The 15,924-nt window shown below is 40.8% G+C and overlaps 1 protein-coding gene across 3 annotated transcripts; it reads right to left on the bottom strand.

Moving 5' to 3' along the window:
• Positions 1-1,102: 1,102 nt before the first annotated feature.
• thbs1b (thrombospondin 1b) lies at positions 1,103-15,016 on the bottom strand. 3 transcript variants are annotated; one of them, XM_012877116.3, is made up of 23 exons: positions 14,794-15,014; positions 14,603-14,683; positions 13,880-14,439; positions 13,578-13,653; positions 13,160-13,243; positions 12,406-12,515; positions 11,837-11,962; positions 9,979-10,075; positions 9,072-9,245; positions 8,735-8,911; positions 8,473-8,646; positions 8,230-8,357; positions 7,995-8,147; positions 6,714-6,932; positions 6,509-6,616; positions 6,045-6,204; positions 5,819-5,937; positions 4,735-4,969; positions 4,424-4,651; positions 3,250-3,521; positions 3,070-3,167; positions 2,833-2,972; positions 1,103-2,728 (listed from the first exon to the last, which is right to left on the bottom strand). In XM_012877116.3, exons 2-23 carry the CDS (start codon positions 14,664-14,666, stop codon positions 2,721-2,723), a joined length of 3,510 nt encoding a protein of 1,169 aa, XP_012732570.2. In that variant the 5' UTR covers positions 14,667-14,683; positions 14,794-15,014; the 3' UTR covers positions 1,103-2,720. The 3 variants fall into 3 exon arrangements, with proteins under 3 accessions (XP_012732570.2, XP_012732578.2, XP_036003148.1); XM_012877124.3 differs by having other exon boundaries at positions 14,603-14,680; XM_036147255.1 differs by lacking the exon at positions 1,103-2,728 and having other exon boundaries at positions 2,825-2,972; positions 14,794-15,016.
• Positions 15,017-15,924: the final 908 nt, after the last annotated feature.

Genomic DNA, 15,924 nt, shown 5'->3' with positions numbered 1-15,924 from the left:
GTCTTTGTGCGCATCAGCACTTCACATTAGCCGCTGAACTTAAAGGTTGAAACTAGGGTCAGAAAACATGGAAGGAACTCAGAAAACTTGGCTTTGGCAATAAAAAAAATAAGTATGATAAATCTTCTGTAAATATTTAGGCCTGTGCCCAATTGATGACTAATGTCTTGGATATCTTGGATCTTTGTACATGTCTAAGGATTCAGACTTTATTTTAAATGAACACAGAGATTACGACTACAGTTTTATAGAAGACACATTTTATAAAAGCTGACAACACCCGAGAACCAATTCAGTTAAGTACATAATTTAGTATCAATCACCTAGTACTAGTCGTTAAATACATTACGGGTTAATCATCTAAGAATTACTAGAAGTAATTCCTAGATTTGATTTATTCTAATAACTAAAATTGAAAGAAGAGGGGAACTAGGAAACAAGATATTGGCTTATCTACTAAACAACTTTTGCAATCATTCAACTTCACCAGCACCAGACAACAGCCACAGCTGACAAAGAAAACTGATTTGGGGACCAAATCACACAGTTTCACTCCAAAGAACAATTCTGGGTTTCTAGAGACATCAAGTCCAGACATCTATCTTTCCGTTTGGGTAATGGCCTAATCTCAGATCAAACAGATCCTCAGTCAGGTTACTGCATCGCAGGAGGCAGCAGCATTGTTCCTTCAGACACAGGTTAAGCGATCACCTTTGGATCATGATGGATTAAAAATACAGCGGGAGAAACTCCACAAAATAAATTTTCCAGGCTAAAATGAGGACTGGGAATTCTATTAAAGAAAAAATTGTCAGCACCCTCCCAAGCAGGATTGCTTTATCCTCAGTAAGTGAGGCAGTGTTGGAGGTATCTTTAGAACCTGACCTGTGTTTTGACTGTTTAGATCCTGTTGGACTTTCTGAGTTACCTAAAACACTACCTTCATCTAAACCTTCAATTTGTGTGTCAGACCTAATCCCGACCAAATAAACTGCAGATGTCTTGAATATTTAATGCATTGAACTTTGGCTTTATATGGTATATGTAAATGTTTTAAGGCAAATATTTTTAACAAAGGAAACAGACAAACAAGACGTTTATATATATTTTAACAGGTATTTATTCTCTAAAAGTTGGTAACAAAAACTTTGTAATTAATAAAAACAGCGTTTTGCTTTATACAACTAAGACAATGTTTACAGAAAAAAATGATAGAAACAGATACACAACAAAACAAGGTAAAACAGTAAAGAACAAAACATCCTCGCGTCAGTGTGCAAACTGTTTATACAGGCAGACATGTGCCCTTTTACAAGGCGACACATCCTGATAAATTATTTAAATAGCATGTATCTACACGCACACACAAATCACTTTCACAAACAGCTAAAATAGAACAATAATTTATTTGCTAAAAACAGTACTGAAAATATGTAGCAAAGCAAATTTATAAAATTCTCCCATTTTTGCTGGGGTACATCATTGCCCTGGGAACTCCATTCTGTTTTTGTTTTTTTAGATACAAAACTATTTACAACTTATGCTAGAGTAGCACTAGGATGTCCATCATTTCAGAAGATTGTGAAAAAAAGCCTTGTTTTTGTTTTATTAGATTATAAACAGCAATGAGGTAATAATTGTACATTAAAAATTACATCTCTCTCTCTGGAGAAAAGGTACAAAAATCACACCAACTTCATATAAAAAAGCTCTATGTGAGAAATACCCAATTCACCTTGTAAAGCAGTTTGTATCAGTTGTTACTGGAATAAAGAAACTGTTGTTAGGAGTTTTACTTATTTTTGTACTTCTTCTGTTTGCTGCCTACATTGTAGGCAAGAGTCAATAATCTAGATGTATTTACATAATTTCATTTTGAAACCCTCAAAAGTTAAGGGAAAGAAATCTCTTCGGTGACCAAGTGTATGACATGCCAATTTCGTAAGGAATCATGGCTTTGTGATACCAGGTGAAGTTCTTTTTATTTCATTGGTTTAATATTGGAAAACTATTACTTCCATATTATCCTGAGTCAAAAAAAATCAGACAGCAAAGGTTGTGGTTCTTCTGCGTGAACTACAACTAGGCTAAACTTAATTTCTCTACTCAACAGAGATTGTTAGGTAGACAGGTGAAGGATTTTCTTTTTCCATTCATGGCTAATCTTCCATACACACACTGTACATGAATAAACACATACTCCCACAACATAACGTCCCTCTTCAACTTCTTAACAGCAGAAAATCCTAAATTGTGCCGTTTTCATTCTTTAAACCTTCAAATGTATCATTCACAACTCATACAATGAAGAGGTCTGTCAAAGAAAAGACATATTTCTTTCTTTCTTTGGGGTTTTATGTTCAAAAGGTGAGGCAGAAAGGCACACAGGCTGAAGATGAAGAAACGGAGAGTAATTTAAATGCTTTGAAGTGCACTTTTTTGTCTGAGGAGCCCTTCCCATTGTTGGTGTCCGTCTTGCAAAGTCAGAGTTTTTTCAGCTCTCCATGAGCTTTGATCCTCAACTGGAAGTCGGCTAATTGGTGCTTTGCCCAAACCAACTTCAAGTTCCCTGAGGCTAACAGTACGCTCTTCGCCCCATCCGAGAGTGCGTGGCACAAAAGAAAGTAATGCGGAAATAAATCAGCTCCTGGACTTTGCAGAAAAAATTTGTTCTTACTTTACAAAAAAAGGTGGATTCCTCAGCGATTTTGTCTGTTGATTTAAACATCTGGTGAAAGATAAGAGATGATACAGGAAGTTAACATATAATCTAAGAAGCGCACCATTTGAGGCGTTGAAGAACATGTAAACATTGCATTTAACGTTACCTACCTCTGCATTCATACTTGAGGTCTGAGAAATAAACCATCTCTTGTGAGAAGACAAAAAGACCCAGCCTTCCACCTGCATATGTCTTGTCATAGATGCTACCAGAATCTGCCATGATCTTCTTACCCTCATACATCACAACTCTGGGGAAAGGCAAATAAAAACAAATGAGTTCATAACTCTAAACTTCAACACCCAAAGTCCATGAAGAAAATAGCCTTCGAAATGTATTATTCCCACCTAATAAGTCCTGTTCTTGGTCTGTGAATCAGATGCCACCTGTAGGCAGTGAAGTCTTTCCAGCCGACATTTTTAGGGTCATGCCAGAGAGTGCGAACCTAACAACCAGGAAATAAGAATCAGCTGTTTAATCAGACAGATAAAACACTAAATACAACGAGTAGTACAAGTCTAGCTTACCTGGCCTGCAGTGTTGCCTGTGTGCCAGAGCGCATTTCTGAGGTGCTCTCCTGGACCAGTGGTGGAGTTAACTACTTTAATGGACAGGCCTGAGTAGCCCTGGGCCTTGGTGGGTTTACTCGACCAGTAGGTCTGTGTGATCTGCTTCCACATCACGACGTAGAACCTGGAACTGGACTGGTAACCGAACACAAAGCCGGCGTAGTCGTCATCTCTCTCCGTGTTGATAAAGAAAGTCCCACTGAAGTCCACGGAGTTGAACTCGTGGTAGCCTGTTGAAGTAAACGAGCAGAAGAAAGAGTGCATTTTAGAGTTGTGCATTAAACAAGGGTTGATTAAAGGGGCAAAAAGGCTTCATTGCAATCACTTGAGGACTTTTTCAAAAGAGTTTTTTTTCCAAAAGAAGATTTAAAACAGGAATAAAGTAAAACGTAACAGCAAAACTATTGCATGCTGTTGCTTTTCTGAATAATTATAAATCTAATCAGTACAACCGAATTACTTTAACTCTGCAAAGCCTAGCTTTTTAAAGCTTAAACCAGCTGAAATTTTTACTATAGGGCAGCTACTACCAGAAGTTTTATGTATTTACTAGTGTTGCACCGATACCGATACCAGTATCGGATGGGGACCCGATCCAGCACTAAAATGGTGGTATTGGTATCGGCGAGTACCAACAAATAGGGCACCGATACCATTTTGATGTTTGTATGTCACTTGAACGCAGCCTTCTCTCTCCCAACTAGTATTATACATGTTATATAAGTTAATGAAAGTTTCACTATTTTGGCATTTCAGAGCCAAAACTCAGGGTTTAAAAGAGATTATTCAATTATTAATGTCATTTTACTGTCTTACTGTTGCACTACTATTATACATGTTATAATTTCACGAATGTTGCACTATTTTGGCCTTTGAGAGCCAAAAGTTTATTCAACTATTGTCACCCATTCCAGGTAGGCAATAAAAAGTTCTACTACCCTAAGTAGTATGCAGTTCTTCATATATACACACACACATTGATTTCAAACAGATGGTATCGGTATGGTATTGGCCAATACTGCACAGCCAGATATCGGGTATCGGTATAGGGGCCAAAAATGGCATCGGCCCAACACTAGTATTTACCATACTGTGGGTAAACCTGAATGAATTTAAACATTAGTTAACATACCGACTGCAATGCCAGGATCACAGTTGACAGTCTGAACCAGCTCTTTGCCTTGATGCCGCACGACCCAGTTAGGATCAATCTGGGAGGTTCCTTTTGGATCCAGGGGAACCATCTGGAACTTGCGGAAGTCTGTTTCACTGATATCAAAGTTCTCAGGACACACGTCATAGATATCAGGCACATTGTCTTGATCAAAATCATCTTTGCAAGCGTCTCCACGGCCATCGCCTGCAAAAAGTGTATTTGGTATTAATGAAGATTGCTCAAGGTGTGTTAGCACACTATGGGGATGTATTTCAGACGTTTCTTACCGTCAGAATCCAGCTGGTCAGGGTTAAAGGCCAGTCTACAGTTGTCTTTGTCATCGGGGATGCCGTCGTTGTCGTCGTCATGGTCACAGGCGTCTCCCTTGCCATCCTTATCGTGATCAGCCTGGTTGGCATTGGGGATATATGGGCAATTGTCCAGATTGTTCTGGTGTCCATCCTCATCGATGTCCTGGTTACTGTCACACTTGTCTCCCACTCGATCGTCATCTGAATCCACCTACAACCAGTTAATGTTTAAAAATCCATAATAGTGTAACACAGGTTTTGATTGAATAAAAAAAACATACAAGTTTCACTGTTTTGTGTTTTTTGTTGAGGGCTTATTTAAAATTCAGTTTCTTTTTGACTCTAAAAACCCACACTGTTGCAACATTGAGAGAAAACGCCATTGCTTTTCCGACAGAAAGCATGTTACGCATTCTGTGCTTCTAAGCTGGGTTTAAGCACCTAAGAATTGAAGTGGGTTTGCTGTGCTCAAAATTCCTCACTTTAAAACCTTTTCAGAAATATTAAACAGCTGCATTCATTAGTGTTACGCATTAAGCCATTTAAAGTAACATGCAATCTGTTTAAAAAGACAATGAAACCAAGGCTTTGACACACCCTATCCTTCCCCCAACCCTCTGCCCAATTCCTGCTGTTCAACACATTCCTATTTCTCAGTGTAGCATGGCACAGGTGGACCGAGCAGGCCTGCGCTGCATTGACATGGCATGCAAATACCCCAGGACCAGCCAATTCCTCCATAATATCCAGCCTAGGGCCTCTTCCCTCACATTAGCCAGCCAATGTCAATGGGCCAATTGAAAAGACCCCTCATCCCCCTCCCGCCATGCCTTATTGAACTAATGTGCCCTTGAGCTGCATACAGGATTTGCTCCACCATTACATGGCGTGATAAAGCTTAGACAGCCACACAGGGCTAATCGCTGAGGCTCTCTCTCAATTGAAAGACAGATATATGCTGAGCTAGAGAGAAAAGGCGGGGAGCTGAATGTGGATTATTGTTGGTGGCTGAGGCGGAAGGAAATGGGGAAGGGTTTTTAGTGCGTCTGTGTGCGCACACCTGATCGGGATTATGTTCCAGAGGACAGTTATCACACATGTCTCCAACTCCGTCCAGATCTGTGTCTCTCTGGTCAACGTTGTATATATAGGGACAGTTGTCCTTCTCATTCAGTATTCCTGGCAATTAAGTGCAAAAAAAAAAAAAAACGTTGAGAAAATCTTAAGGTTTGTAAACAGACACGATATTTTTAGCACCTTTATGCAAACAAAAGGTAAATTCCTACCATCTCCATCGATGTCTACAGCACAGGCGTCTCCCTCGCCGTTGTTGTCTGTGTCTGTCTGGTCTGGGTTGCTATTGTAGGGGCAGTTGTCACAGCGGTCCCCCACGTCATCACGGTCATAATCGTACTGCCTGGGATTGTACACGAATGGACAGTTGTCCTGTTTCACAGACAAAAAAAAATGAGGAGCTGATGACAGGTTTTCAGTTGCAGTGCTTATCTTTTGCTGTCTGAACCTGCCCATTGACATGGGGCAAGCAGAGCAGGATGAAAAGGTGCTTTATTTTCAGGCTCCGCACTAATGTCGGGATTAGTGTCAGACAATACAGGTGTCTTTGCTTTCAGCCTTAGCTCTGGAATGTATGGTTTTGGCTAAAAATCAGTGAGGAACATTTGCTTTCCTGCTGTGCCCCACCTAGACTTTTGTGCTGGAGATCATGAGGTATCGGAGCACAGATACTAACCCTATCATCAGGAATGCCATCATTGTCATCATCGTCGTCACATGCGTCCCCAATTCCATCCTTATCATAATCTTCCTGTCCTGAGTTTGGAAGATTGGGGCAGTTGTCCTGAATGACAGAAGAAATGGTCCCAACAGATGGTTAGATGGTCAGTACATGTGATTTGACCTAAATACTGTCAGTGTTATCGCTACTCCAAACCAACCTTTTTACAGTGGTAGGTGGCGTTCTCCACACAGACCAGGTCAGCATTGGGCCAGCCATCCAAATCTGTGTCCTCCCCACAAATGTGACCATTGCCAGCAAATCCAGGCTTGCACTCGCAGCGGAACATGGGTTCGGAAAAGTGTCCGAGGTAGTTACAGCGTGCAAATTTGTTGCAGTCGTGGCTTCCGTCGAGGCAAGGATTACGGGGTGTGCAAACCTGGGGATCGAAAGGAACTGGTAAACAGACTGATTCTGTACAGATCTAATTCATTAAATTTGCCCTCACACCCCTGTCACACATTTACATATTTTGTTCACCACTTAGGCTGCCACGAGTTACTTAAACATCGGAATATTTTGCAGTACAAGCATTCAGGCATTTTTCTGACTGCTAAAGAATATATACATTAATAATTAGGAAAAATTAGAATGTGCGTCCGCGACCCCATGAGGGATTAAGCGGTATGGAAAATGGATGGATGGATAGAATGTGCGTTCCAATGAGGCTAATTTCTGAAACAACCTTTAACGAGGTATTAAACCTATTTTTCATTAATCCCACATTTCTGTATTGAATGTTTTTATACACGTGGTGTAATAGCTAGTTGTAAGTGGAACATAATTGGAATTAATAGGATTAAAGACTTGAAAACATCAGTCTATGTGTAGTTTAGCTACTGAAATTAAAAAGCTTTTCAATAGTACCCTAATGCATTGAATATGACTACACATGTGCAACTCAGATTTTTCAGTAATAACCCATCATAATTTAATTTCACAGTACACTACGCAGATGTTCTGTCTCTACTGATGAAGAGTAATTTTAATTTGGGATTAAAATGTTCAATGTGTTTAAAGCAGCATGGCAATGCAACGTATTTTCCAAACACATCAGCTAATAATGCATTTAACACGTCGGTGGGGACTCATAGATTCTCTATTGAACTTCCATCCCCAGATGGTTAGGTGATTAAAATGTAAAAAAGAATGTGACAGGGTTGTCAAAACAAAAGCCTGCTACTCTGTCCTGATTCAGTAGGGCAGAATGAATTTTGTAGTCTTCATTCCTTGATTTGCATAGTGCAAACAATACTTCCTGGAAGTGATAGGAACATAATTTTTGATATGCTATTGTACATGGGGAAAAGTAAACTGTGTGACAGCAGATTTACTGAAAAAGACATAAATTAAAACAAATGGAAACAGTTTATACAGGTATATAAATATTTTGGACTATCTCTGATCCTTTCTTTGACAGGAAAGGCAGGTCTGCACTTGCCTGTTTGTTGGCGGCAGCTTGCTCCACACCTTTGCCAAACGGTTGGGGTCCTGAGTAGCGAGGAGGGCAGGGCAGACAGTTGTAGCCTGGCTCTGTGTTCTCACAGCGGTGCACACCATTGAACTCAAAGCAAGCATCTGGAACCTCCTTGCACTGTTTTTGTGGATTAAAAAAAAGCCTTATTATTAAACAAGAAATTTAGAGGAATTTTGCTCCTATAATTAGGAATTCATACCTCATCAACGTCTTTACACTTTATGCCATTGCCTGTGTATCCAACTGGGCATTTTCCGCACTTCCAGGAACCATCTGGGAAACTAGTGCACTTGGCTCCAGAAAAGCAAGGGCTGGACAAGCACCCATCTGAAAACAGTGCAATCTCATTACGATGATCTGTTTTTTAATCCTAAAGATGCTTAAGTGAGACATAAAAACTCAAACAACCTACAGTGGGTTGGCAATGATTAAAATGACTCACCTATTGGGCAAGCTTTCTTGTTGCACATCTGTCTGTCTATTGCATCCCCAACACACTCTTTGCCCCCATGCTGCGGGGCGGGGTCCGTGCAAAGACGCTTACGAGTTTGAACTCCCCCACCACAGGTGAGGGTGCACGTACCCCAAGGTGACCAGGGTCCCCAGTTCCCATTAACTGGAGAGAAGAAATCATGATCCATTTCTGCCCTTGCTGCAGAAAATGAGAATGGAAGCACCAAGTCGACGCAAGCAGTTAAACTCACTGGGACATGGCGACTTCTCGCACTTTTCAGTTTGTCGGCCCTCTCCCACACAATCCCTGCCTCCCAGCTGGGGGGTGGGGGAGTTGCAGAGGCGGATACGAGTGATGACACCAGCGCCGCAGGTGACGGAGCACGACGACCAGGGTGACCAGTGACTCCAGTTTCCGTCCTGCTTGACTGAAGATCGTAAAAAAAAAAAAAAAAAAAAAAAGAGGCCGGAGGTCAATAAGCAGAAAGTAACGGATCAATAACTAAAACAAATTACGTTTTGCAGATGAAAGAAAAAGGATTGCGAATGATGTGACAATACTGTAGTTGGCGCCGTTTTGTCACTCACAGCGCTTGTCACACTCCTGGAGATAGCAGTCGCGGGTTTGCACCGAGGTGCCCTCGCAGACATTATTGATACGGTCGCAAGAGCGCCCGCGCTGCTGGATGCCCCGCCCACACGACACAGAACAATGAGTCCATTCAGACCAGGGCGACCAGCCGTCCTCAGCATAGTCACTCGCTGCGCAAGGGGGAGAGGGAGAGAATATGAAAAAGAGCGAAACAAAGTGCTTTTCCAGAGATGCAGCAAACCCTTTTTAAACACCCCTGGGCATAAACAAAGAGGGAAAGCTCCTCAAGTGAAGGGTTAATAGAGAGGATTTAGTTAGGACTTAGATGCAGAAAAGTTCCTCTGTTTAGAGCTAAGGCAGAGGACTAACACTTTGATATGAGCCAGGGAAACATAAAGGTTCACTGCATAGTCAGGATGACATGACTGGCATATTGAACAATGTATTTATTGAATGTAATAAATTGGTGATGATAGTTAGGGTGGGAAGAATTTTTTTTCAGCTCACCTTTCACCTATATCATTTTTTTTCCCATAAGGATTAAACATTTTTCAAATCTCAAAGTACCAAACCACATTAAATCTGTTTTTCACCACACCTGGTTTTATTTCAGTCAATTTTGCTTTAAAATTAGCAAACCTTCTGTTGACTAGAAAGCGTTGCATCCAGGGGATTTTGTTCTGGCTTTGTTTCGAGTATGGTAAACCAAACACAAATGGGTCTTTCGGAGAATGGGGCAGTGTTTCAATGTGTTAGCTGAATTGTATAAATAAAAGCAAATAGTGTGCATTTGTCCGCACTATCACATCACATACTGCATTGTCGTACATGCACAGCAATCTTCAATTGATCAATAATTAGTGATTGTAAATATAATGATGAGCAGAAAGCATATCTTCTTACGTGTTCCACAACGTGGACAGCACTCCCCGTCGGGAACAGTGGCATTGGCACAGGGAATCAAAGGGCAGGAGATCTTGCGGCACACGGTGGCAGAGTTCTGGACAAAGAAAACCTTCTGATCAGTAATTGGATAAAATATCAAGCATACGTTCGAATGGAATTTGATTCCAGCTGCTTCTAATTCTCATTTCCAATTTTGGGATTAAGAGTTGAGAAACTTTTAAACGTAGGGCTGGATGATAATTCAATAATGATATACATCGATAGACGTATATCGATGATAGAAAAAACTGAATAACAGTTTTCCTTCCTTTTGCATTCTAGCCTATCATGTAGGTTAAAACTACAGTCATTACATCCTCCCAACCAATCACAACGCAGACACAGGAACCAAGCTCCGCCCCCTTCAAAGAGTTCACGTTTAAGAACTTGCAGTTTTGGTAAAAACTAGTTGAGTAACGGGTTGAGTTTGAATTCAGTGTTTGTATGTCTGTATCTAAAAATAGGTTGTTAAGCAACAATATAAAATGGCCAGGCCTGCACTTAAAATATATGTTTTTAATTTGTTGATAATTATCGACATCGATAATTATTTTATCTACATGCTTTTTTTCTATATCGTCCAGCCCTATTTATACGTCTTAAACACTGCTGATTATCAAAGCCATCATGACGAACATATTGTCATATAACCGTTGACCAACATATTTGATGCTTAATTTTTTCACTTGATGCAATTTAATGTTTGTTACTGGTCTCACAACCAGCGACAGTTTTGATGAGTTTATGATGTTCTTATGTTTTCATGATGTAAAGCACTTTGAACTGCCTTGCTGCTGAAATGTGCAATACAAATAACTAAACTTGACATGACAGGAGCCACATCATAAAATTTGCTGAAGATTCTGGCATTAAACCACTATAACAGGCTGATTGACAGTAACAAGGGTCTTCAGGGTCATGATTGTTGTTTCAATATCAAAACAACTAATTGGCTCTGCTACATATGACTTTTTGTCAAAACATTTTTTTTATTGTATTGTAAAGGTTAGTGCCCACTGGGGAAGATAACAATACCTTAAACCTTGAACTATAAAAATTAATGCATCTTTTCACCCACACTATGTTTTCTAAAACTATTCAAATCAATTTGCATGCTTGTTTGTGCAACTAACATATTACATCCTGAAAACAAGTTAACCGTGCCAGAAAAGTTAAAAACAGGGCTCTGGCAGAGAATGAATACCCCCTACAGACAACCACCTGCCCTCTGGGTCAGGGGAGGATTGGCAAAATGCCAATATCCTAAAAAAGAAAGAAAGAAATATCAGTCTCACACTGGTGTTTTAAAGATCTTGGGATCTTTAGTTGGGATTTAGTTGTTGTTGGGAAACAGCTAAATATTCCCTTCCAGCAATACCTGTATGAATGCACTATCGTTGACTCTGGGATCACAACTGCACTAATGCTTGCCCTCCTGGATTTGATTATTGATGGGAAACAATGAGGAAATATAGCGATGCAGGAGGTAAAAACTGGATATTAAGTCCACTGTTGAATTATCCACATTATTCCTGCCAAGCATTCCTGCTTTGACAGAGCCAAGTCTTGTTCCTAATTATGGACATCACTAAGTCCCTAATGGCCACACTCATGCTAAACATCTGACAAAAGACCTGTCATTACAACATTAAAGGCTGTCGATCTTCTGCCAAGCCAACAAAGTACTAATTACCGACCTGAGCAGCCGTACAGTCTTAATACAAGAGTATTTATCAAGATGCAATCTCTTCATATTGTGTGTGACTACTTAAGATGCAGCAGACACAAATGGTAGGTCATCGGGGAAGCGTGTTACCTGACAAGTACACTCGGTACAGTCATCGACAGTCCACTCGTCTTTGTTCTTGCGTAAAATGCCATTGTGGATGCAGTCGCCACCGTGGATGTCAATGTGTTTTCTGAGGAGCTTGTTCTCGTTCGTCTGGGGTTGTCAGAAAGGAGAAAAACAGGCTGATGTCATGATGTTTGAAATGTTGTCATAAGGAGAGAGATGCAGAGAATTAAGAGCATGGTGAGGGTAGGTAATTAGTGATGTTTCATTTATAGAGACTAAATCAAATCTAGCAGAGAGAAACAGTATTCTGAAATATGCAAACCCTTACAGACCTAAAACTGTGGAACATCTGTAGAAAGTTGTTTCTGCTTTACAATAATAATCTACCATCTATATGTTCAAACTATTGGCAGATGATACTGTAATTTATATACATGGCCCAACAATGACACAGGTAATTAATTAACTAACAAAATGAATGATTAATGTCACACCATGTGTCTAAAATCGCCGTTTTGTCTTTCTTAAAGTTACTCAATTTGTAATGGATTAAATTTTTTGTGTGTAAAGATCAAAGAATGTTTTCTTACCAACTGGTGGAGCTCATTGGACAGCTCCTTGACCACAACACCGAGGCCTTTCAGCTCCTTGAACATGCTGATAAGATCCTCACAGGAGAAGCCACAGACCATCTGCAGGTCTTAAGAGGAAAAGTCAGAGTTTAGGCAAATATGCTGTAGATATGGGTTGGTTAAAGGTATTAAGGCATACCAATGTCTTTTTTAAGATACTGTTTTAAAACTGCAAAAGGTATTCATTTCCATCTTTATGGAATGTAAAGTACCACAATACCACTCCTCCCCCACATGTTGCTGCACACTTCTGGTCAGCTGGCTGTAGGCACGCTACTAAACCTTTTCTTGCTTAGATTTAAGGCAAATTTAGTTATGTGGAAATATTCCCAGTCAGGGAAAACAAGGATGGATATGTGAAAGCTAGGTAAATTTGTTTTAAAATTGTAGTTGACTAACTTCTTGCTACCAGTGGTTCATAACTAACCAGCTAATATAAGCTTGTTATACTTTTGTTACTCAAAAACCAGAACGATAAAAAAGTTATATAACTCTATCATAACCTCAACAATTAATATGATATGTCGTGCTAGCAGCGAGGATAGCTGTTGGTTGGAGATCAGTCAGATCATGTTAAACATTTTAGTTTCACGTCATTCTGTAAATACAGTTACTGTGAGAATCTCATACCTGTTCATTCCTAGTCACTTTTTTGAGATTTGAGTAAAAACGTGATGAAGTCTAAATGTTGGTACCGTTCTGCAGTGTTTACCTTTAGTCTTGTGTCCAGTGTACTCTGTTCTGATGGCAGAGGAGCCGTTCAGATTGGTCACAATCATTGTGTCACTTGGAGAAGCTGAAAGGCATCAAGTCACACCGTCTTAAATGTCACAGCTAAGAATCTCACTTATCCTTATGTGCATGCTTACTTAATGACACATCTAGCCCCATTTTTAAATGAATGTAAAATGCAATAAGGTAATATATCAGAACACAGACCACAGCACTCAGAGAGATTTGTACCCTGACATTCCTCAGAGACAAATTAACCACTTCTGAGCTTTTAGAAATAAATGAGCATGTAAATTACAAATAAAACAACAACCCACTGACAGCAGCTTGCTTTGTGTTGGCACTGCCTGACGCAGATAATTAAGCACCATGGGCTTCTCTTGGTCACGATTACTTACAGCTCTGGCATCCTTTGTTGCGCAGAATCGCGTCCAGCGTTGTTCCGAACACAAACCGCACGTTTTGCAGCACCCCCTGCAAGCATCAATGTTTCGTTTAATCACAGTCAGAAAAGGAAAAATGGTTATCATTGCTGCAGATTTTATGAACGTTCTTAATTATCAGCCAGTTACTCCTGACTTGAGTGCGCTATTGCGCACAAATCCAATGTTTCAGCCATTTATTTCTCTAAAAACCTTAAAACACAAGGCCTTTCAGAGTAAGAACTCAATCCTCTGCCTACAGTGCTCAGTAATCTCACCATGAACCTGCCGTTCACCACCCCCTTGCCGACCCGCAACTGCGCGCCGGCCGGGATGCCGTGCGTCAGGATGTTCTGGATGGGCGCATCCAGCTCGGCAGTGTTCACCTCCTCGCATCCGGCGAACAGCTGCGCGCGGTCCTCCTGGACGAACAACGTGATGTTCTTCCAGTGACCCGTTGCTAGATCCACCTCCTCGATGGAAACCACCTGCTGCTTGTTCTCCGTGGAGTAAAGGATGTCCAGGGTGTTCGCCTTGCCGTTGGAGACGATCTCGAAGACAGTTCCGGAGCCGTCGCGCTTCTCCACGGTCAGGATGCTGCCCCTGGTGCGTTTGAACTGCTTGAAGTTGAGCAGAAGTAGGAAGCCCCTCTCGGCGTGGACTGAGTCGATCAGGTCCCTGAAGGCGCTCTCGGGGACCGGGGGGATGAGGTCCGGGTCGATGATCTTGTAGGCGGGGCTGTACGGGTCGTCTCCTTTCGCCAGGCTGACCCCATGGTTCTTACTGGGGACTCGGATGAGCTCAAACAAATCAAACACACTATTGTCGTCTCGACTCTCTGCGGGTGAAAAAAGAGCAGTCAGCCTTTGTCTGCAGGGTTACTAGATATTTATTGTTTTAAAGAACTGCACACTTTTTTCTTTCAATTCTAATTTCAGTTTGATTTTGGAAGTATTGGGGGGTAAAGGGAATACTCTAACATCTAAATGATTCAGACTCACCTGCGACTCTTGCACTCTCACAGGTCCAAAGCAGCAACAGCAAAAATATCCCTGTCACCTTCATGGTGCAGCACGAACCTGCTGCCGCAAACAAATTGAAATATCCAATAATTTAGGGCTTCACTCTTGGTTGCAACAGGTAGAAAATATGAGCAAAACTCACAGCTCAAAGTGAAATATTTCCCACTCACCTGCTCGTTTTAATAAAGAAACTTTGCAAAACTTTAAAATCCCTTGAAATTGTATGGGGGAGAAAAAAAACGAGCAATAATTCCAAAGTCCTTATTTAAAAAGTTAAAAAAAAATCCACAATGAAAAGGGGGATAATACACTCTTGCTTGTCTTTTTCCTCTTTCCCTCATTGAAAACGTCTGGTATCCACTGCTAAAAAACTCCCTTTTTAAGCCGAGGGAGCACAAAGTGTTATTTAAATAGTTTGATGCCTTTCCTAAGACGTGGCCTCGTCCAATCACGGTGAGGAGGGAAAAAGGGACGAGCTTATCCTTTTTAGCGCAGGGCAGAGGGAGAGAGGAAGACAGGGCGTCGTGGAGGGAGGGGGGACTGGAAGAGAGAGGGACCTGCATCTGTGCGCTGCGATCAGACTCTTTATGGGACAGTGTTTCCTCTCCAAGCGCCCAACCATCACACCTCTGGGGCATTTCCACCTCACAGAGAATGTCTCAGAACATTTCACAATTTATATTTTACAGGCTTCGGTGTGATATTAAAAACCCCTTTTTCCTCACAACAAGTCAATCAAAATATTGTGCTAAACAGAATGAGAAATAAATGTTTTAAGCGGATGTCTCTTTTCCTACACTTTTAACAAAATATATTTTGTGTTCAGACCGACTTCTTAGAAATCTGATTTTTTTTTTTTTTTTACTTTCCTATATTTTCTCTTTAATGTTATTTCCCCCCACTACGTTCTCTGTATAATGAACAGTAGTGAGCATCAATTTGTGAGGTTGTCTTTCTTTTTTTTCAACCACCTGTTGCAGTTCCAGCTTCAACCACTAAGAGTCGACGTGAGTTCACAACAGAAACGCCTGAGGCATTTCAAGGTGAAGCTGCAGTATTCTCGGACTGCACTTTGAAATATGGGGAGCTCGTTGAGAATTTTCTACATTGGATTTAATCATAATTGTCTGTACAGAAATAAGTAAAAATGTATGGCTATTTAGCAGCAGCTACAGAAAACACCCCATATAAGGACACCCATCCCACAAGCAGTAAATATGTTCAGATCCAGATTTTTCATTACTATCTAACAGATTTCAGTATCCTCCAACACTTTTCTGAGCAAGAGATGCGCTAAATCA

The sequence above is a fragment of the Fundulus heteroclitus genome, chromosome 15, assembly GCF_011125445.2.
Source record: "Fundulus heteroclitus isolate FHET01 chromosome 15, MU-UCD_Fhet_4.1, whole genome shotgun sequence".
NCBI classification, from domain to species: Eukaryota; Metazoa; Chordata; class Actinopteri; order Cyprinodontiformes; family Fundulidae; genus Fundulus; species Fundulus heteroclitus.
Note: the sequence above shows the minus strand (reverse complement) of the source record. Positions and strands in the feature narration are given on the sequence as shown.

Coding starts and splice junctions, on each gene's coding strand:
- thbs1b (XM_036147255.1), bottom strand. CDS start 14,666: ATGAAGGTGACAGGGATATTTTTGCTGTTGCTGCTTTGGACCTGTGAG. Junction 13,654..13,879: donor TGGTGAACGGCAGGTTCATG/GTGAGATTACTG, acceptor TGATGCTTGCAG/GGGGTGCTGCAAAACGTGCG. Junction 8,912..9,071: donor CCAGGAGTGTGACAAGCGCT/GTGAGTGACAAA, acceptor TACGATCTTCAG/TCAAGCAGGACGGAAACTGG.